This window comes from Lonchura striata, chromosome 14 (genome assembly GCF_050655825.1).
Source record: "Lonchura striata isolate lonStrDom1 chromosome 14, ASM5065582v1, whole genome shotgun sequence".
Taxonomy (NCBI): domain Eukaryota; kingdom Metazoa; phylum Chordata; class Aves; order Passeriformes; family Estrildidae; genus Lonchura; species Lonchura striata.
Genome location: NC_140716.1, coordinates 9977294 through 9999170, shown reverse-complemented (window position 1 = coordinate 9999170; position 21877 = coordinate 9977294). Strand labels below are relative to the sequence as shown.

The following is a 21877-nucleotide window of genomic DNA, read 5'->3' as shown; positions in this document are numbered from 1 at the left end:
TTCATATGAAGCATATAAGAGGGTCTATTCTTAGATTGATTCTGCAAATATCCAAAATTCTTGCTACTAGATGAAGAATGAATATATGAAAAAAGTTAAAATGGCAAAGTATTACAAAATGCTGGAGTAATGGTTTCTGAACTTTCTGGTTTCTGACCCTATTTGCATTTCTTAAAATCACATATTTTACAAAACAGATCAACTGAATATTAATTTAACTTAGGTTATCTTGGAGTAAGGGCTAAGATGAACTTAATCCTAAAATGGTCCTTAGGAAAGGATTGTAAATCCAGCTCATGGAGCCTAAAATACTGGAAACAGGATGTTTCTTTAATGACACTCAGTTACATTTCTTTATGCTGTATATAATAATGTACCCATGTAATAATTATTTTTTGGCAGATGTTTGCTTTTGGATTCTATTCTACAGTTAGAATGGGAATCCTGACTAAGGAAATCTTTAGAGACAAATTTTAATTGTTAAAAATTAAGTTATTTGTGGTTGTACTATCAGTCTGCAAATGAGAAATCAAAATCACAATACTCCCACTTAAATTTTTCCACTTTCCAAAAGAGTAACTGTTTTTAACAGCATAGCTACATATTTTATAAACTGTGTGGATTTCTGGTCAAGTAGCTTACATTTAAGTTTTGAAAGCAATCAGTCTAGCTGCTCCCAGAAAAGCCTCACTTTGTGTGTTCATGCAGAAGTAATTTTGCAGGTAAGGTTTGCTTTGGTTAGGGACTGCACAGTGACAACACTGCCAGCAAAGCTTCCTTTTGCAGCTGTAGCTCAAAACTGCTGGAATAGTGACCAGGTAACTGAAACACAGGGGCTGCAGCTTCATCTACCCTGTGCTAAATATTTTGCAAATGTAAGTGCATTTGCCCCTAAGAGGTTGTGTGGTTATTCCAGAAGAACTGTCAGTGATCAAAGCCCAGGAGAAGTTTGCAGAAAGGAGCAACTTGGCAACTCTATAGCATGTGAACCCCTCACAGGGGGGTTTCACCTACTGAGGGACCTGGAAACATGAAGTCTTGATTTGGGGACAAGCAAGAAGCTGAGACATTCCCAAACTGAAGGTAGGGGGTGTTTGTGTTTGCTTTTTTAATAAAAAAAGCACAAATTTAAAGCATCAGCAAATTCAAGATGTACAAATTCCACGACTGTTGATCAAAGAGAGGGTTTTCATTATTCACCCAACCCTGTGCTGTGACTGCATTCAGGCAGAGCCTTTGGCTCTATTATTTCAGGGATAAGTGGTTTCAGGACACAGGACCTCTCCTACCTTGGAGCACAGTCTGTACCTCCTGCCCCAGGAGGACACAACTCTAACTGGCCATCGAAACTAATACAGTGCAATGCCAAAGCACAGGAGCAATAATAACATGAAACAATATATACTGTCTAGAATAAAAAGACAACTCTGTTCTAGAGAAAAAGGGCAAATCCTGCATAGAAAAAGAAAGCTTTCAAAAAATTCCACAAAAGGCAATTTCATTAAAATAGTTAGCAAATAATTATTTAATTGCATATATTACACAATTATTTAATTGCAGATTGCATACCTTTGATCTAGCATACAACACAAAGCTACAACTTTATCACCCATTACTATACCCTTCATTTTCACCCCATACACATCAATGCAAAAACTCCAAACCTCACTGACAGAGCTAAGCAGCATCTGTGAAAAACCCCAAACCCACAGTTCATGGAGCACCTTAATGCCCATTGCACAAGCAATGTTTGTTCTCAAAGGCTGGCCAGCTGCCCTTTCTGAATCAGGCTCTACAGGCCATGCACGCAGGATACTTTGATCTTACTCTGATTTCCAGTTCACTCAGCACCACTTTACAGGCATTCTCAACCCTCTGCAGATCTGACAATTAGTCTGAATAAGCAAAAGTCACATGGAAAGACTTCTCATATTAAATATATTAGAATCTTGGGCAACAAAAAACCCTAAGATCTCGACTGTAAACCACACACTAAAAATAAAAATGTTTTGATATCAATACAGCCAAATGAAAAACAAGATAATGAACAAATTTTAATCTTATTATGGGTTTATTTAATAGTAAAAACTGCATCTGCTGAAAAATGTTCCTTTGGAAATTTGTCACAGCTCAACCACAGATTAAAGTTAATAATTTCATAATTAATCATAATTCACACTTAAAATGCACAATAAACATTTTACCTGAAAGTGCACAGTACAGTTTTTACCAAACCTGAACTCAAAAAATATTTTCTCCTTTCATGAAGGAGATAATATTGGTCTGTTGTTCCCATTATAATTGTATAAATACATGTGCAAGTCATAGATAAAGGTTTTGTAAATAGCAAATGTAAATACATTAGCATGGAATAACACGGGACCTACCCTTTTGGTAATGGCAGCTTGTTAACACAGTTGTATCAAAGTTCAATGTTGAATATATAATTTAACAATGCATATATTCACAAACCTTTCCCTCTTTTATGCTAGATAAAATGCTAAAAGTATTATCTTCTATGTGACAATGGCTTTACTGAGTTTATTAACAGACAGTTGATTTGGGACATAAAAAGACAAGAGCAATATGACACAAAAGAAGCCAATATTGGAAGGAGTTTAAACACTTTTGGAAAACCTTGCTTAGAAAATGACTGCATTTTACAAGAGGAAATATTCTCTAGTATAAAGGAACAGTGCCAATGGTATACCCAGATTTTTCACTTTCAATTGAAAGAGGTGAAAGAGCTATCAAAACTGAGTAAAAAACAAAGCCTCTTAAATGTATAAGTAAGGCACACTCAAAATTAAGTTGCACTGTGGCACCAAAGAATCTCTACCCAGTTAAGCCAAAGCAAAGCACTTTGCAAAATCCAGCAAGACAGCTGTACCAGCTTTGGAAAGGTAAAAAGTGTAACTAGTAGTAAGGTAAGCAAACAAAATGTAGAGCATAATATACAAATGGATTTTACTGCGACAAAGGCTTATGGTCATGTCCTAAAATTCAGGATTCAGTCCCAATATATTCTATACAAACTCCTGAGCAAAGACCACAATGTGTTTCAAATAGCTCCATCACTGTCAATCAAAAACTGGCAGTTGCCAGAGAGAGAGACATTAAATATTGCAAAAGCATTTTATCATTTAGCAGGTCACACAGACTAATCAAAACACAGCACATTTTTAGCTTGAACAAGACATCATAACTTTCACAAAAAAACACCTTTATCAGTTAGTCTTAGCACTTAATTCTTATGGTCTTGGTGAAAAACTTCATCTAGTTAATTCAGTGGCATTATAGAGTTAAAGTGCTTTAAAAATAATTCACATTTCTCTGTTAAAAGTATTTTTTCCTCTTGAAACTTACCTTCAGTAATAATTAACTCACATATTAAAACTGATGGAATAGCATTAGCAAGAAACAGCTGGTTATCTTAGAGGGGGCATTTAATTCATGTATTTGTCAAAGTACCGTGCCAGAAAAGCTTATCTGTGCTATGTGTTGAACAATCTTGTGAGTCATTTTTTGCTTTTTCCTTTGGCTAGTGCCTCTGCATAGGTCAGGTGAATAAAGTCAAAGAGTTGTGTGGCACTGGCAGCATTACCCAAAATTTTGGATAGCTCATCCTTGGACAGTGTCACCAGCTCTGCAATGCTTTTAACGTGGGTCATTAAGGCACGGCAGTTCTTTGCATTAACCCCTGGCATTTTTAGCAGGAAGTCCTGAGGCCCAGGGTTGTACTTGTCTGATTCGGGGAGAATTTCGGAATCTGCGGTGACAGCCATCGCTGTTTCTGCGTCGGGTTGGGGACGGTTTTGTTTCAACTCTTCAAAGAGTTCAGCAGTAGCGTGGGGAGAGGGACACCACAGGATTCGTAACTTTGGGAAGTGCAGTGTGAGAAGGGTTAGTTTAGAGGTAACATCATTGCTGGAAATTTCTGGCTGTAAAGAGCCTCGTGGGATCAAGGAGAAGGGCTTGTTAGGATCAAATTCAATGAGGAGAACCGGGCGCTTGTAGTAGCGGCACATGGACACGCACTGTGTGTACAGCCTGCCATTGTTTAAGGAGCCTATCAGATCGCTGATGCTCTTCCGCTCCACGCAGATGTCAGGGGTTAGAATATAATCCCCAACTTCCAGAGTCACGGGCTCAATGTCGATCCCACGGCGATGGATCAGTGATGGAAGCTCACTACGGAATTCCCGCATATCCACGATTATGGTTTGCTGAACACCCTTCTGTTCCTGTCCACCTAAAGAGCAAAATAAACACAGTTATGCCCACACTTGGCACCTCCTGCTCTGGTTGTTTTCCTGTGTGCTGACCAGGCTTCTGCAATGGATGGACTTCTCATCTTAAGTTACACCTCAAATTCAGCAGTACAATAAATACAGACTTCATTTGATTTTTAACTGTTAGAGAAAAAAATTACTTGCTTAAATATATACTGTAGTTTATGGAGCATACTCTGCAACTTGATAGAACTACCATGCTACTTGCTGAAAGCTTTGTATAGTTGACAGTGAAATATATTAAGTTGTAGATGAAAATTATTTAAATGAATTGGGGAAATCTTTAAAAGGCTGCTTGCAAAACAAGATAATGAAGTTGATCCCTTTTGTTTCCAGCTGTTTCCCACAGAAACACAGCACTTTATTGTGGGAATTATGTGTTGCCCTCTACAGATCTGCAGGACACATAAAGAGACTGCAGCACCAAGGCCACAAAAGATATAACAGCAAAGATTAGAGAGCATATGGCAAAGGAGAGCAGGATTATAGAAACAACAGTAAAGAAAAACAGGCAGAGGCACAGCATACCTGTCAGAGGAAAAGAATAAAAATATCGTTAGAATTGCAACAAAAGAAAAAGGACTCTTTATTACAAAGGAAGTGATCAAATCCATAATGTATGATTGTTTACCCAGGCAGCAGGTTTTGTCAAGATGAAAAGAAATCCCCAACATTTACTAGCTCAAGGACAACTCTGCCTTTGACCATCTGTAGACTTCAGTTTCTATGTTTTAATTTCTCTTCCTACAAGCAGCACTGGACAGCCTGATAACCAACAATCTGACTAGGAACAATCCAAACAGTATCTGTCTTAATGGTAAAATACTTCATTAACTTGTATTTTTAAAGGAAACCACAGTTCATTGTCACTGGGAAATAACGTTTCTTTAGCATGAAGACTGCAGAGCCAATGTACAATGTTGCCTCTACCCCAGATGCTTTGAGGGGGATTTAAAGGCCAATAGTTATGGGACTTTTGGAAAACTCTGGGCTGCAAGCCTGACCTAGTAGCTGCTCACCTGCTTTGCGTGTGTCAGCAGAGACAGAAGCAGGTCTAGCATCTCTGAGGAGGTCTAAGTTTGTTTCATCTCTTCCTTCTCTTTCTTCAGGAACAACCATGCTAGCCTTCTCTCTAAGGAACCACAAACAAAACACACACTAAAAACTGCAAATGCAGGAGTGAAATACTTCAATACCCTTCATCCAGATGTAAACTTATATATAGTTTAATACTAAATGCAGCCCCAGTCAGAAATGCAATTTACTGAATTTTTCTAGACTTTTCCTTTTACAAAGGAACTAATGACTAGTAATAGCACTGTAACCCGCTGAGAAGGCACTGTCAGTAAAAATACTGTCACATACAGGCTAAGGGAATGTTTTGTTTCCCCAACTGACTTAGATTATAAAAGCTTTAGAAATTATCTTAAAAGAAATGTTACCTGCAAAAACACAATTACACAAATGAACTTCATATAAAATTAGGAAAAAATTCGAGTGATGCTGATTAGCCTTTACGTTAATATTAAATCCCGCTAAAATTATTGAAAAGGAAAGTTGTGACTTTTTGGTGATTCTCAATAAGAAAATAGTCTTTACATCTGACAAAGAATTGAATTGAATGCTTATTTAAAGCCTTCACACAGTTATGATAAGAACTTCACTCTCTAAAATATAAGCATATTGGGGAATTACATGAAACTCTAATTATAAAGGCAGTTAAAATGTGTTACCGAATGAGTTTTTCGAAGGCCTCCTTCTCCTTCCTCAGAGCTGTGAGGTAGCGCTGCTCTTCCGTGGAGCCCCCATATATGAGGAAATAAACTCTGTAGGTATAAAAGAGAAAAAAGAAGAGGTCACACAACTTTGTATGAAGTTAAAAAAATTCACAACCAATAAATTTAAGATTAGTAGCAGTAAATGTCTGACAAGTTAGTTAATAGCATATTAAATGTCAAGATTTCTATATTTTTAATCAGTATGTGACATTTATTCAAAAACTGAGTTTTGCAATTTCCAGGTGTATTAAATACATATATTCAGTGTGGTGATCTTCTGTCAGTAAATGCTATAACTGCAAATACTTATTTTCTTTATTGTGTTTTCTTTACTTGCTTCTCTGTTACAGTTTCTGAATTACTGGTCTTCAGCAAGATGAACATCACAAAATGTGAAAATTTATTAAACCAAAAATGAATCCTTTTCTTTAAAAATTTTATCTTCAGAGATGGTTTAAAATGAGACCACACTACCTGAAAATGATCAACTGCCACTAAAATCTTTGAAGCAGAGATCTTGGAATTGTTTCTTTTTTTTTAACAGATATGCTTCTCCTGTTAAGGGACTAAATACCTGCTGGAAAGTAAAAATTATCTTTTGATTACACCACACATTCTGCTTTTGTTTAAACTTAAGGGCTCAACAGGGAGTGGAAGGTAGCTAACGAAAATGAACAGCAGCATGTTCTGCATTGACTGCTGACAGTGCACTTCTACTTATTTTTTCTTTCCAGACTAGAATTACGCTGGCCCAGTCAACTTACCTCAAAGGCTTCCCAGGCCTGCTTGCCTTGTAGATTTCCAGCTGCCGAACAAAAGTGAGTTCTGCATCATACAACACAACATATCTGGGTTCTACTTCCTGCAGCACCCGAGTGAGCGCGTAGGGATCCCCACACCCCTGCAGCGGGTGGATAATTGTCAGTGGGTCCTTGAAAATCCCATAGTAACAATCTGAGGGCAAATTCAAATCAAAATCTTCAGGAACAGTCTCTTCAGTGTTGCCTTCTTGGCTACCACTTAATTCTTTGTTGTCTTCCACCTCAACCTCTTCTCTCTTTTCCTCCTCAGTTTTCCCTATCATTTGGATTAGAGTCCGGTCTTGCTGCTTCTTCTGTTTATTTTGTTTTGAAGCTGTCAGTTTGGCTTTTTTTGCTTGAGGCCCTGTGTCTGGTTTGGCATTTCCTTTGGAATTGATGGTGTTTCTGTCCTTAATCCACACTTCTCCAGCTTTCTCGTCCTTTCCGAAGGTTTTGTTATATAGTCTTGTTAAAAAAGCTTCTGCTCCAGCAATAATATACTCCCTGAGCTGTGCACAGGCTCGGTCATCACTGGCACAAATGAGCACCTGCCCTGCAGTCAAGAAACCATGTTTACAGCCTATAATACTGTGCTTCTTATCCAGCTCCAAGCACTTCCCGAGCCAATGGCTTGCACTGATCCAAGCACTGTGCCTGCCAAATGCCTCGACATTCGGCTGCCACAGCTGCCCTGGACTTTGAGAGAATCTAAATTGCATGGCTCTTTGTACCAAATAAAATTAGAGTAGATTAATGGAAGCGCAACATTCCTTTTTCTTACAATATCTAAATTCATGAAGTTTTCGTTCTGACCATTGGAAATGAGGCAGATACAGTGTGTGTTGAAACATACTCGAACAACTACTCATTTTTAAGATGTGGAATAAGAGAGAACTTGATTTAGACCATTCTAATTTGTCACCTGTGTTAGAGAGTCTACAAAACACATGTTTCACACAGTATTATTGACATTTGTGAATAACAATTCTCCGCAAGCTGACTCAGATAAACTCCTACAACACTAAGAGAGAGAGCCAGTTCTTACCCAGAGTCAGAACACTGTGGGTGGGAGAAAAGAGCACTTTTTTACCCTTACTATTTCCTAAAATAAAACTTGCCAGATTTTAAGGGAATGAAAAGCCCTAAAATAGGAAAGGCAGCAAAGCAGTTAGACTCTCTTCCCTGCCTCCTAATCTCTACCTCATTTATATGCAACCCATGCAAAGCAAATTTTCAGGTGCATGAGAAGAGTGTGCAAGTTATAAAGGGGCTAAGAGGGAACCCCTATTTTTGTTTTGAACCTTCAGAAATTGAAACTTCAGAAATTAGTGAATAGTACCTTGATAATTATAAATCTCCACATCCGTTTTATTTGGCTTAGAATTTGAAGGTATCAGTACACTACTGAAATGTAACTTAAAATGGTTTTTTTCAGAATTATGCAGGTTCTTTCCTAAAAAGTATTTCATTGTAGGAACAAACAGCATTTCTCTTTTAGAGCAAGACCTAGTAAGAGTTTATGTAAAACTATCTAATTTTACATAGTTTATGTACATAATTTACATAAATTCCTCATTTTAAGGCCAGAAATTACTAAATTTAAACCAGCTCTTTGATAAAACTACAGAAAAGAGTTAGTTCCTTCTCTCCAAGGTCAAGTAGAAGTACAAACCAGTAGACTTCCTGGAAAACACGCATAATTTAGTATTCTCTCACCTGGACCACCAAGGCTGTCACTGTTCTTATTCTCATTTTCAATCTCTTTCAGTACTTCTCTCAAAGCTTCCCATTTTGGGTTACTTTCCAGAACCAATTCCCTTTTCAGTTCTGAAACAAAGATTGAACATAGCAGCTCTTGCAGGCAAAATATCCTTCAGACTTTAAATCAGTGGTTAGATGTCAATAGTGTGATGGTTGTTGGCACATATGATATTCAACAGCCTACATATGCAACTTGTTATGTTAATGAGGTGGAGAACACTCATAAATTTAAAAATGGAGATAAATGCTTTTGTGAAGCAAAACACTGAAGTATTCACTCATTCTTCAATTCTGAAACTCCTGAATATATTTTTTTTAATAAAAGCAACTACAGCCTCCTACTCTTTCATGTAAGATAATAAAGATGAAACTAAACATCAATGTAATGCAAGAACAATTCCACAAAAGCTCATCCAGTGATCAGCTGAGCAAGCTCAGGAGAATCCCCTACTTCGTGACTCTTTTATGTTGTTTATGTATGCTTTTGGAACTAAGATTATGTCTCAATTTATCCCAGTTAACAGACTGAGATCCTGAGCTGTAGAAGTTCATGCAGGGAACCAGAGTAGAAGTAATAATATACAAAGTACTTGGAATCGTGTGACACTCTTAAAACCTAAAATTAGGAATGATCAGTACCATTTTCCTTCTTTACATCACGTTTTTCAGAGCCTGAGCCTTTGCCTTTCTGATTCAGTTTCTCATCTGCAATGCGATAAACTCGAGCTCGGGCATTCACAAACATTGAAGTACTGGAGTCAAGGAACAGCCAGCCTGGAGAGGAAATGAGAAGGAAGCAGTAGTAGTTTGACATCTGCAATGTGTATGTGTTCCAATTCTCTGCAGTAAAAGCCCTGGATCTTCAGCTGGAATACCTGCCCTACCTGCTTGCTGTGTAATCACCAGCTTAATAAAAACCATAAATGTGATGCAAATCTCACACTGTTAAGTAACAGCAGTTAAGTGGGAAGATGAAAGAATTATCTGTCAATAAAAACCTACGTCCTTATGGCTGATTGTGTAAAACCTAATTAGATACCTTCATATGTTTGGGAATGATAATTAAAAACATCAACATTGCACCGTTTCATGCATTAACTTGTATGGTTATTCTGTGTTTACCTGAATTCTCACCAAAAGCTTTTTCACTTGCTTTCAGTGACTCCAGGAGATTAAGGAAAGTGACACAATCATACTGGGTTAGATACAGTAGCAAAGTACGTAGGATCTTCAAATCCTGGACCAAAGACTTTGTCTTAGCTCCAAGCTGATGCCAGAGAGGATCTAAATAGTGACGTATTGTCTGGAAATGAAAATTGGAAAGTTTGGAGTGTCAAACATAGAGTATTGCATTATAGCGTCAAACCAAGCTGAGAACACATTTTTACTTTACACGGGATGCTCTGGTTTCCCAAAATTATTAGATAACAAAATAAATATGTACTGGTGAGATATTTGTTTGATATAAGTTAACATATTTTAGCAAAGTTAACATAATATGATGTCTTTATAAAAAACATTTCAGCAATTAGCAGACATATATAATTTAATGCTTTCAGTAGATTTTTTTCCTCTTCATCTAATAATAAAATACTGGTAAAATTATAAAAAAACACCCTTATTTTACTGCTACTGGCCTGTTGTATTTAGTATCTAGTGTTCTTTACTCAGGTACAGAAAAAAACCATTATAATGTCATTTTGTTTCCAAAATCAAGATAGGTACCATGAAGATGTGCAACTTACAGAGTCAAAAAAAGAACCTTCAAATATTTAAAGTACAGAAGGCCTTCCATCCAGATTAAATCACAGTTAACCAGTACCTGTGTTGCGCTATGACAGCTGATTTCACCCTAATGAAAGCATATGTGTACCACACATTACAGATCAAAAATAACAGCAAAGTTATTGACATACATAATGATTAAAGACACAGCAGATGCATGCATGTGCATATTGTCCATTACATACAGTGCTTCTCCTACTAAAGAAAATAAAAAACAGAAGCAAGAAATTCAAAAGGAAAAGGGGAGTATGTGTACAGCAATTACTGATACTTATCTCCAAAATATTCTGAGCTGAAGTTGCAGCTGTCTTTTTAATAACAGCAGCAACAATTATTATAACCCTGAATTGGGGTGTTCTTACTCTTGGGGCTTTAGAAATGAAGGAAGAACAATAATACCAATACATCAAAAATTCTACTGGCAACTGTCACATCATCATTACATCCCCTTGCACCAGTAATAAACATGTCATGGGAGAACACTCAGCTGCTGCTGGTTATTTATTTTGCAAATAACATTTCTGTTGCATGGCAGGCACTTCGGAGATCTATATCCCGTTACTTAGACACTGCAAAACAATCAAAATTTTTACCTTGTCAAAAGGTTTAGCAATAGCATTTTCTAAAGATAGATCTTCTACTTCAAGAACTGGGTTGTAACGTTTGAGCTCCTTCAGACATGCATTCAGAATGTCCAGGATTGCAGTCTGGATAGCAAGCATAGCAGGGGTCATTGCCACGTGTATTTCCACCACTTCAGGTTTATGCTTCTCTAAAAACGAGTGCACTGCTATATGAAATCTAAGAGAAAAACAGCTTCTTAAAATTTACATGGATAGTTTTATTTGACTTAGAATTACTCAAAAGTTTGTATAAACTACAATTATTTTAAATGTAAACAAGTACGTTAATTCCAAAATCAGTTTCTACTGATGTGAAGACTGCAATCTTATGAACAGCCTTGGAAAACCATCTGTTCCACAATTATGATTGTGGTCATCCTAGTCATGTGAGCCTATAGTGCTGGTGAATGATCCATGGAAAATTACTGCACTGGATTCTGCATCATCATCACACATAACAAATATTAAAATAAGCCCAAAAAATCATATAAGGGAGAAACTGGAAGGGAATTCTCTGAAATCACAAGGCTGCACCAGCAGATTTTATGATGTTCCCAGCTTGCAATGACAACATGCAGGTCCTTGCTGGAATCCTGTCCTTGGAGCCACTCCGGCTGCACAGATCCAGAGATGTCACCTGACTGTCCCTGACAGGAGGAGGATCAGAGAACCCCGATGGCTGCTGACCTCTGCAACTCCATGGACATTTCCCTTACTGCAGCCTGCAGCCCCAGGTGTTTTCATGGAAGTCAAGGAAAGAAATCTAGAGAGCTTCTACTCAACCTTTTCTACCCAGGTATGTCCACTTCTACTTCCCTGGGACACTGAAAGAAAGACTGTTAAGGAATTTACAATACAGAGGAGCCATTCATTAAGAAGGAGTGAAACGCATTCCAGCTCGGATTAATGGAACAAATGGGCAGAGCTCCTGCCCAGTGCAAGAGCACTGACTGGGTCATCAGAGTCTTCAGTTCCATTTGTGGATCTGCTCCTGGAAGACTCTGTGCATGCCACATTTTGTTTTTGAACAGTCATCAAGAAATTTTCTTCATACACAGCATAGATGTATAGGAAGATTTAAAAAATATGACATGTAAAAAGAGATGCATGGAGTTTCGTAAGAGCTGGAAAAAAAACCATCTCCATGAATAGCAGAACTGAGAGACTGTTTACCTGTCATTTCATGACTTAAGTACTCTTGTTTAGAAAGAGAAGTTTTTCTTAAACTGTTAAGAATGACACTTTTTGCTGTGATTTCTGTTGACTAACAGGACAGCTCTACCATAAGGTTCATCCCCTTAACAGAGACAACTGGGGTCCATTTTCAAAAATACTCTCATGAATTCAGCACCTTTAAAACCACTTCTGTCAAAAACTGAAAAAAATTTGTTTGGGAATACAGGAAGGAACACAGATTAGCAGTGTGACTGAATACACCTCATTTTCTTAGGAACCTGCTGTAACATCCTTTGTCTTTGTTCTTAAGTTTAACTCTCCAGTGAAGGAAAGAAGTGCCTCACCTTGGCCACAGATAAAGCTTCCCAACAAAAAGATTTTTCATCACTCTTTCCACATGACAGAAACCAGTGTTAAATGCAACTGCATTATCTGTAAAAGCTTTAATGAAGCCTTGCTTGTTCTTCTGGCGATAAAGTCGCAAGATGAACGCTTCCTGACAGGATTCAATGATTTTGTGTGCTTTGTATACCAAAATGCCTGGCAAAAAAAAAAAAAAAAAAATCAAGTTAAAAAAATACAGAAAGGTCTAAGTTTGTACAAATTTTTCCTCACACTTGTCTAATTCTTCTACTGTTCTTTTAATCACAGGAATTTACATCTTCTAAAATGAAGGTCGAACAAACTTACTGGGGTTGAAACAAAGGATTCCTCAGTTTCAGTACCATGGAATTGCCAAATAACAGAACTAGGTTAATAACACATCTTTAACAGAAAAAAAAAAGCTTGTGCATGAGTGGCAAGACTTATTAGCTACGAAAATTCTCTACTCCTTCGGCATTTATCTTCATTTAGCTGGATTTATGAGTTCATCAGATGTTAATTCACACTAATTTTACAAACTACATTTTTAACACCTAGAAAGACTTTTGCTGTTGTCTCCTCATGAAACACTACTACAAGATTTTGTTGCACAATCTCACACACAGACAAGGCAGGTGTTGGGACAGACACAGACCAAGGTGTTGGGAGGCTGGGAATGAAGCTGCCAGTCGATTGCAGCTGCTCTCACACCGACCTCTGGTGGCAATGCAAAACCTGTCATAGTTCTGTGGCACTATAGGACAGCAACAATTTTAAAACTTTACAGTATTTCTTCTTTCCAACTTTCTATTTTTTTTCTTCTTTGGTAGGTTAGGAAGGTAAAGAAGAAGGAACCAAGGAAAAAGAGATATTACCACAGGTTGCCCAGAAAACCTATTCACTTCTTTTAACTTAGAAATCTGGTGTTCTTCAACTCCAGCAGAAGTGTTCAAAACGTTTTAGAGTAGAACTTGTTATAGTTTGACAAAAAAAAAGGAGGTGCAACTTCTGAAGCAGAAACTCACATTCTTCTAAGCATACAATATTCAGCTATGTTTTATCATTAAGATGTTAACACTTAGAAAACAGTAAAATATTCTTAAATCCCGGGCTCTTAGATGCCTCTTTTTCCAGCTCTACAGGCTGTAACAGGGTTTCCAGCTTAGACAGGAACATAAAAACAAGAGTGGCTGGGGGAGAAGAGGAACAGAACAGGAGAAGAGAATGGTAACTTACATCTTCCATGTACAGCTTCTATATAAGTACAAAAAAAAGGTTGCACGCTATTCCTCAAATCTTTACAATTACAGTAACATTACTTCGTAATACTGCTATTTGCATAGTATCCAAGTGTGTCAATACAAAGATTAGTGAGGTATTTTTTTATGAGAAGTCATCAGGAGTGATTTGTTAATGCAAAACTATAGGTAGTGTACATGGCTCATAAAGCATGACATCTAAAATGTGTTTTAATGATAGACCAGTGTTCAATAGACCCCAGGACACTATTTCACCAAGTGCAATCATTTATTCTGCTTTGAAAGCCTTTTTAAACTGTATGATAAGTCAAATGACTTGAGAGGTGAAAAAAAAAGGAATGAAAGAAGTACATATTTGCTCTTTTTATCTCAGTCTTGGTGGGGGGAAAAGAAAGGAATAATTCTTCAACCTCAATACCTGTTAGTAGAGTTCTTCATATAGAATTAAGCTTTGTGTATTTGAAAACAGAACATTCCTACCTTTATTTCATTAAGCTCTTACCAGTAATGAGATTGGCAGGAATTCTGTCAGTAAGGAAATCTACCACAAGGATCCGACTTGTTGCAAAGATGACTCCTCCTTGTGTATAAAATTCATATCGAGTGTTATTTGCAATTTCATTGGTAACGCGTCGAGGGAGATGAACAACTCCATCTGACCTCAGCTGATCAATAAAATACTCCTAAACCAAACACAACAAAAACACAAGACATTATTGTGGTGTCCAGGGAAAGGGATCCAAAAACCACCTTTATTACACATACTCTAGTAATTCTGAGGAGTTATCAAAAACAAATTAAGACATGATAGTATAACATAGTAGAAGAAATCAGAATTATGAGTTTTTTCTTCTTTGACATACTTTCTTCACTTTCAAACTCATCTGGGTAATAGTCAGTAGTAACTAGACAATACTTACATAAAAATGAGCACTGATACTTCAAGGAGCTTACATTTTCTTATATTTCAATATCTCATTTTCAGAGAAAATGCAATTTTAATACTGCCTTAAGAACAGAGAATTGGAAAGAGATCATCTTTTAGTGCCATCATGTGTAGTCATGAGACGACTACAGCCGGTAGCTCATATACACTAAGCTTAATCTTATGAACTACAGCTGTGATCTTTATTCACCTATGGTTGCTATAAAAGGTCCCCTAAGATCTCCCCTTCCTGAAGGTGGGAAATTTGTCTGGTTCCAGATAAAAAAATAACGGCTTTTTTTTGTACAATTAGGGACAAACCTGTCAAGCCCAATAAGCAGGTTTCACCCCTTTCTCCTCACTGGTTACTTATAAGTTATGTACTTGTTTTAACTCATTAGTCTCACTGGGACTTCATTGTGCTGCAGGAGTAGAAATTCAACTCTCCGGATCCTGACTGTGTGTGGTTTAGCAGTTTCCCCAGGACCTGGGGGTGGACAACAAGCTGTTCCTGAGCCAGCAGTGCCTTGTGGCTCAGCAGATCCTGGGATGCATTAGGAAGAGCCCTGCCAACAGATCAGGGAGGTGACCCTGCCCCTCTGCTCAGCCCTGCTGGGGCACATCTGGAGTGCTGGGTCCAGTTTTGGGCTCCTCAGGACAAAAGGGACACAGAGCCCCTGGAGCAGAGGGTGACAGAGAGGATGAGGGGACTGGAGCATCTCTCTTGTGAGGAAAGGCTGGAGGAGCTGGGGCTGTGCAGCCTCCAGAGGAGATGGCTGAGAGGAGATCTCAGCAGTGTCAGTGCGAGCAGGGAGGGCTCGGAGCAGAGCCCGGGCTCTGCTCCCCGGGCCAGCAATGGCACAGCAGGAACGGGCAGGAATTGATGCCCAGGAAGCTCCACCTGAACACGAGGAAGAACTTCTTCCCTGGGGAGTCTCTCTCGCTGGAGATATTCCAGATTCCTGTGCCCTGTGCTCTGGAATGACCCCGCCTGAACAGGGAATGAGAGAGGAGGCACTGTGCTCCTACCAACCGGACCCGTTCTGTGGTTCTGTGCACCGGCCCACCCGCCGCACTGCCCTCACCGGGGCCCGCACACCCTCCCGCCAGCCCGGGGAGCCGCTCCGCCGGCCGGGGCAGCGACAGAGCCGCCGGCCGCACCCGGGACGCTGCAGCCGGCAGGGGAAGGGGCGGGCGCTGGCAGCTGCCCTCACCTCCTCGGCGGGGCTGGTGTTGAGCACGAGCACGAGGCTGGCGGGCTCGCAGTAGAGGCGCAGGAAGCGCAGCAGCAGGCGGTCGACGCCGAGCCCGCGGGCGCACACGACGAGCCCGTCGCGCTGGAACAGCTCCAGGAAGATCTGGCTCTCGTGCTCCAGCAGCGCCGCCATCGCGGCACCGCTCCCGCGCACGCGCGCGCCCCGACAGCGCCCCCTGCCGGGCCCGCGCGCGGGCCTCCAGGCCGGGCGGTTTCCCGCCCCGCGCGCGGGCTCCCGAGGCGCGCGGCCGGGAGGGTCCCTCAGGGAAACGTCCGGCCCTCACGGATACCCGCAGCGGGCGGCAGCGGGACCGCGCACACGGGCTCCTACTGCGGCCAGATGAGCCTCCGCTTCTCCCCGTGCGGGGAGTGTGTGCCGAGTGATAATGCGAGGTAGCCGGTCTTCAATCATTTTGTGTTGGGTTAGAAACGCGGAAAAACTTTTTCATCCATAGGGTGGGCACTGAACAGGCTCCCCAGGGCAGTGGTCACGGCCCCAAGGCTGAGAGAGCTCCAGGAGCATTTGGACCTCGCTCTCAGGCATAGTATGGGATTGTTACAGTGATCGATGGTTCTTGTGGGTCCTTCCTACTCAGAATATTCTGTAGCTCCATTGTTTTTCACTGCATAGTTGCATTTTTAAAGCACCAAACCCAAATTCTCCCGAGCACTCCTCTCACAAGGCATCGGCCCCTCGCCGTTCGCGCGGTGCCCGCCCCGGTCAGCGCACAAAACGCAGTTCGTGTCTGGGGGGGTGAAGGCTCCTCAGAGCTGCTTGCCGAGACAGCTGGAAACGCAGGGCATTCCTCAGACTTAATCCAGCCGAGCGCCATGGGACACAGACGGGCTCGGACGGGAAGGACCCTCATATCTCCGAGTTCCACGCCCTGCCCTGTGGCCCGGGGTGGCCCCGGTTCAGCTGGGTCAAAATCCCCCTCTGGAAAGGGAAGGAGAAGGCTGCCAGCTCTGTGTGCAGAGCTGCTGGGCAGGGACAGCGCACCGCCGCTCCTTCCATCTGGGAACCTGCGCTAGATGTTCCCGTCACTTCTGCTTTGGGTGCTGATTCCAGTTATCTCTGCCGATAGTGTCTCCATTGGTAGAATGCCGTTATCAGGGCGTTGAGACAACGGTCAAATATATTAAAATAAACACTTTCAGTTCTTTGTTTCACACTGTCACCTGTGGGCAGCTGCACTGGAGGTTCCTTTGGGTTTCCGTGTTTTTCTAGTAAAGTGTACGCTGCCAGTGTGTTCCTTCAGTGCACACTTGTTCCAGTCAGCACAGTTAATGAAGAGGCACTTTGCAAAACATTATTTGTAAATTTTCCACAGAGACATATGCTATGGAACATTTTAAATTAATGTACGACAAATACAGATTATTTACAATATATGCCTTTTTATTTTAAAATGCAGTACAGGTCATCAGAGCAAAGTAGAAAACAAGTCTTTAAAAACAGGAAAAAATAATAAAATATGGGGACTAGTCTTGATTTTTCTCATGCACATTTCATGTTTATGAAATTTTATGCTGATACATAAAACCAGGTTTTTTCTTTGCAAGTTAGATCATATTGCTAATTGTTGTGCCAAATACCATGCTTTGAGTCTCATTTTTATCTGGCAGCCAATAAGCTCTCTGATGTTTGCATTTAAAGCTTATTTAAGACCATAAAAATGCCCAAAAAATCAGTATTTTTTGACACTTTTCATTTTTGTGGACTACAAGTCATTTAATTGAACAAAACAAAGTCTTACAGCGTAACACAATGATTACCATTAACATTTATTGCTGTTTTTGAATACTCTATGGAAAACTGAAACTCAGTAAGGTTACTTCTTTGAGGAATTTCAGTATTTTATAGAATTGTCCATATAATTCAGTGTTCAGCCATTTCCTTGCCCTACTGTTTCCTACAGGAAGTAGACAGAATATTTCCTAATGGTCCAGATAAAAAATTTCTGGCATCCCTGTATCACAATTTTATTTTTACTCTCTATATTTTTATATTTTTTTACTTGGGCTAAATGATGCATTAATGTAAAGCTGTTGTGATGTGGCACTCAATGCCATGGTTTAGTTGAGGTGTTGGGGCATGGGTTGGACTTGATGGTCTTGAAAGTCTCTTCCAACCCAGTGATTCTGTGAATTCTGTGAATTCTTGTGGGTACATATTTATTAGCCAGCAGAGGGCTGTCATTTCTTACCTTAGGAGACCAGAATTTAGGCTTAAATATTGCAATTTATTTTTATGCAATTTTTCTTTGCAAAACACTAGATTAATATTGAAAAAAAAATCATAAACACACAAGAAATAACCTGAATAGGAACAGGATAAATAAAATTTGGCTAAGAATAAGCTAAGAATTAGCTATTTAATTTTAAAGTTGGCAATATTAGGCTGGGAGAATGTTATTCAGGGGAGTGCTTGAACACATTTCTATTGCAACAATCAAGGTTTGTTTTTAATTTTAAACATGTTTTTTATGTAACTTTAGGAGTTTCATTCCTCATAAAATAGTAAGCACACACAAATGATAAGTTACTTTCAAACTGATAGATGATATGAGATGATCAGTACAGCCCATTATCAACCTCCCATGGAAGACATTTGCTTGTGTATTTTAAAAATGCATTAACACATCTATTTATTTTATCATAATAACACTAAATGAAAGTCAGGTTAATTGCTTGGTAGTGCAATAGAACAAATCCCTGGAGAGGAGATTAGAATTTGGCTCACTCCTTGTTATTTGGATCAGCAATGTTAATGTTAGTCTTTATGATACACTTTTGACAACTAATTTGTGTTTAAATTTTAATGTTTACAAGTTATTTCTCATTACTGTGAAAGAGGAAAATGCTAAAATCATGACTAAGTCATTAATCTGCTCATTTGGGTAATGACAACAGTCTTGTCTGAAGACAGTAACAGGTCTTTTGTGCCATATTCATAAATTTTTATTACTGGTCATATAAAGAGCTGAAGAGGACTCCCTGTGAGAAGAAAATCTATTTAAATAACTTACATAAAACTTTTCTATTTAAATAAAATTCCATCTTTTCAGCTGTAAAAACATGGTGAGATTGCCAACCCTGTGGATTTTTTATTGTGTCTTTGATTTGCTTTGTTGTTTGGATTTATAAATATTAGTATTTGTCTTATATTTAAATATACATAGGAAATGAAAACAATTGTGTTCTATAATCTGGAAATTTCATATTCTTAGAACAGGTAGTTTTGAGGGGGGCACTTTCTGTGATCTGTAATTGACTGAAATAGGTTTTTCTCCAACAGTCTACATACAGAACATTCTTTATAAGTTAAAAAATATTACCCCTATAAAATAAAATCTAATTATTATTTTTCAATGAGGCTATTGTAAAAACTAAATATGTTTTTGCTGGGTAAAAAATGAGCTGCAATAAAAGAGCTGATTTGGGCTGAGGTCTGATGGATAGGGGCCATTAGTAAGGCAAAGGTGAGTTCTCATCCTGCACTGGCTCTGCCAGGCCGGGAGACCCTGGAATTACCAACATCCCCTTTTGTTTCCCCTCAGGTGTAACTGCCATACAAGCCACAGCAAGTGTCTGCAGTATCATTTGTCTTAAGCAAACTCTGAGTTCGACCTAAGCAGCTGTTAATGATTTCCACAGGGTGTTTTTTTCCTCCACAATTACAAAGGTAAGTTTAAAACTTCAAAGATACATATGTATAGTTTGTACTTCAGTATCCTGAACAACTTTAATTTTGACCTTTTCCCCCTCTCTTTCTGCATCTTATGTACATAATATATGTGGTGACTGTCTACACTATCCTACTTAATAATTTCTAGATGACAAAATTCATGAAATGCAAAGAGGTTTCTTTACTGTAGCAATATACAGAAATGACAGATAGATGAAATGTTTTAATACATTACATGTGTTCCAGTCTCTCACACACTTCTGAGGGCCATGGGCATATTCACTCAATTATGTTTAGCTGCTCATTTAATAGAAGTAATTTTTCAAATAACTTATTTTGTTATTAACAAAAGCAATGGGGAACCTTTGCACCATTGTGACCAGTGTAGAGCTGTTGTGTGGTAGTGACAATACCAACTTGCTTTTTCAACTTTAGTTGAAGATTTTGTGTTTTCTGATCTGAAATGAAAAAAAAAAATATTGATGACAGTATAATGTTATGAGTATTATTAGAAGTGACAATTTTCCTGCCAGTTTTTAATACATTAGTTTGGTAATTCTGGTGATATCCAGTGGTACATTTTAGAGAAGCCAAATTAATGTCCTTGCTATATTTGTGTTACATTGCTTTGTTTTATAAATGAAAGCGTTCTTTATTTAACTATTTTTTAAAACCAAACATTATTTTGGCTTGTGAACAAGTGTTTAAATGTTTGTGTTTAGCTGATTGTGTAACTTGCTGTATATTTTGGTCACTCTTTTTTCAGAAAGCCCAGGATGTGATTTGGTGGTTGGATAAATCCACCTTTCTGACTGACAATAGCTATCATGGAAAGGCTGTGACCACATGACAGATGGTTTGTAAGGGTCACATCCTACCTGTTCGCATTTATTTAAAAAAATGTTGATGGTTTATTGCTGAAACAAATGGCATTAAGTGAGAGTAGTTATTATTTGCCTTCTGATTATCAGAATGATGTTAGAACAAATTTGCATCTCTTGCTTCTCTTGACAAAATGGGGTTGTTTGTTCCCATCTAACTGATTGTAGCATAGAAAATGGGTGTTTCCTAGATTTTTTTTGTGGTAAGTTGGTTGGTTTCTGTGGCTTAGAAGACCTTAATTAAAAAAAGAAAAAAAAGGTGGAAAGGCAGGATTCAGATGATCATAAACCCAAACCCTAATTACACAAATACCAATTTATAGGCAGCTGTGTGGAATTTTCAAACAAAATAACTTTTTAAAAAGCAGAAGTTGTTGCTTATAAACAAATACAGTAATGATGTATTACTGTAAGCCTTTGATAAATGAAACTGTTTGTGGAATTTTATTTGAGTTTGTAATAGGATGGGATGTCCCTGAAGAAAGGAAAAGGAGTGTTTACTGTTTGAAGTCCAGTGCTTTTCTGCAGTAATATTTGAGCTGGTACCCTTTCTGGGAATTATGTACTAGAGAGAATTTGGAGTAGTAGATATGCATATTGCATAGTCTAATTTTATTCAGAACACACATTTGAGAACTGGTATAATAAAACTCAGAAAGAGGTGTTGGGGTTGATTAGGAAGAGTAGGGAGATAACCTCTGGTGTATCAGCACATAGGCTGCTGCAAGGAAAGGAGATGAAATGTTGAAAATATTCTGAACTGTCCATTAACACATTAGTGTAGTACAAATACAGTAAACTAAATTGAGAATATTTCATATACAGAAATGAAAGCAAGGCATATAATATTCTAAAAAATTTTTTTTTAGTCTAGATTTAGTAGCTTCTTATTTTACTCACCATAATTTAGGTCAGCAAGCTATTAAAGCTAATTGCTATCATTGATGATCTCTGAATCCATGACCCCGTTACCCTCTTTGAAGCTTGAAAAAATTGGCATTGCTTGAATGGAGTTACATGTTTCCAGGCTTCTCAAATTTTCTAGCCATAAAATTAGGATTTTTTCTAGGCTAAAGAAACTGTATCCTTGTATTTTGTAAGAAATGTAACTATGCTGCCAGCCCTAAGCGCTGCTTCAGCTGCAATTTGGGAAGCCTGGGCAGAAATCAATTCCAAAGTGCTCATCCACAGAGATGTTCTGCAAAAGGAACCTGAAAGATGGGAAGGCATGAAAGCTTTTCCCATGCAGTGGTTTAATTTTCTCTTGAATCTTGAACTTTGAATTCTTAGG

General features: G+C 38.8%; 1 protein-coding gene and 1 long non-coding RNA gene across 2 annotated transcripts in view; one reads left to right on the top strand and one right to left on the bottom strand.

Moving 5' to 3' along the window:
* Nucleotides 1–1496: 1496 nt before the first annotated feature.
* ERCC4 (ERCC excision repair 4, endonuclease catalytic subunit) lies at nt 1497–16171 on the bottom strand. Its single transcript, XM_021545787.3, has 11 exons — nt 15977–16171; nt 14340–14520; nt 12560–12755; nt 11010–11217; nt 9754–9934; nt 9271–9405; nt 8587–8697; nt 6835–7423; nt 6026–6118; nt 5312–5424; nt 1497–4252 (listed from the first exon to the last, which is right to left on the bottom strand). Exons 1-11 carry the CDS (start codon nt 16148–16150, stop codon nt 3519–3521), a joined length of 2715 nt encoding a protein of 904 aa, XP_021401462.2. The 5' UTR covers nt 16151–16171; the 3' UTR covers nt 1497–3518.
* An 86-nt stretch (nt 16172–16257) lies between these two features.
* Nucleotides 16258–21877, top strand: part of LOC146766080 (uncharacterized) — a 152688-nt gene continuing 147068 nt past the window's right edge. The window contains exons 1-2 of the long non-coding RNA XR_014958533.1: nt 16258–16410; nt 19578–19702. This is a non-coding gene — a long non-coding RNA (uncharacterized LOC146766080). The remainder of the gene's footprint in view (nt 16411–19577; nt 19703–21877) is intronic.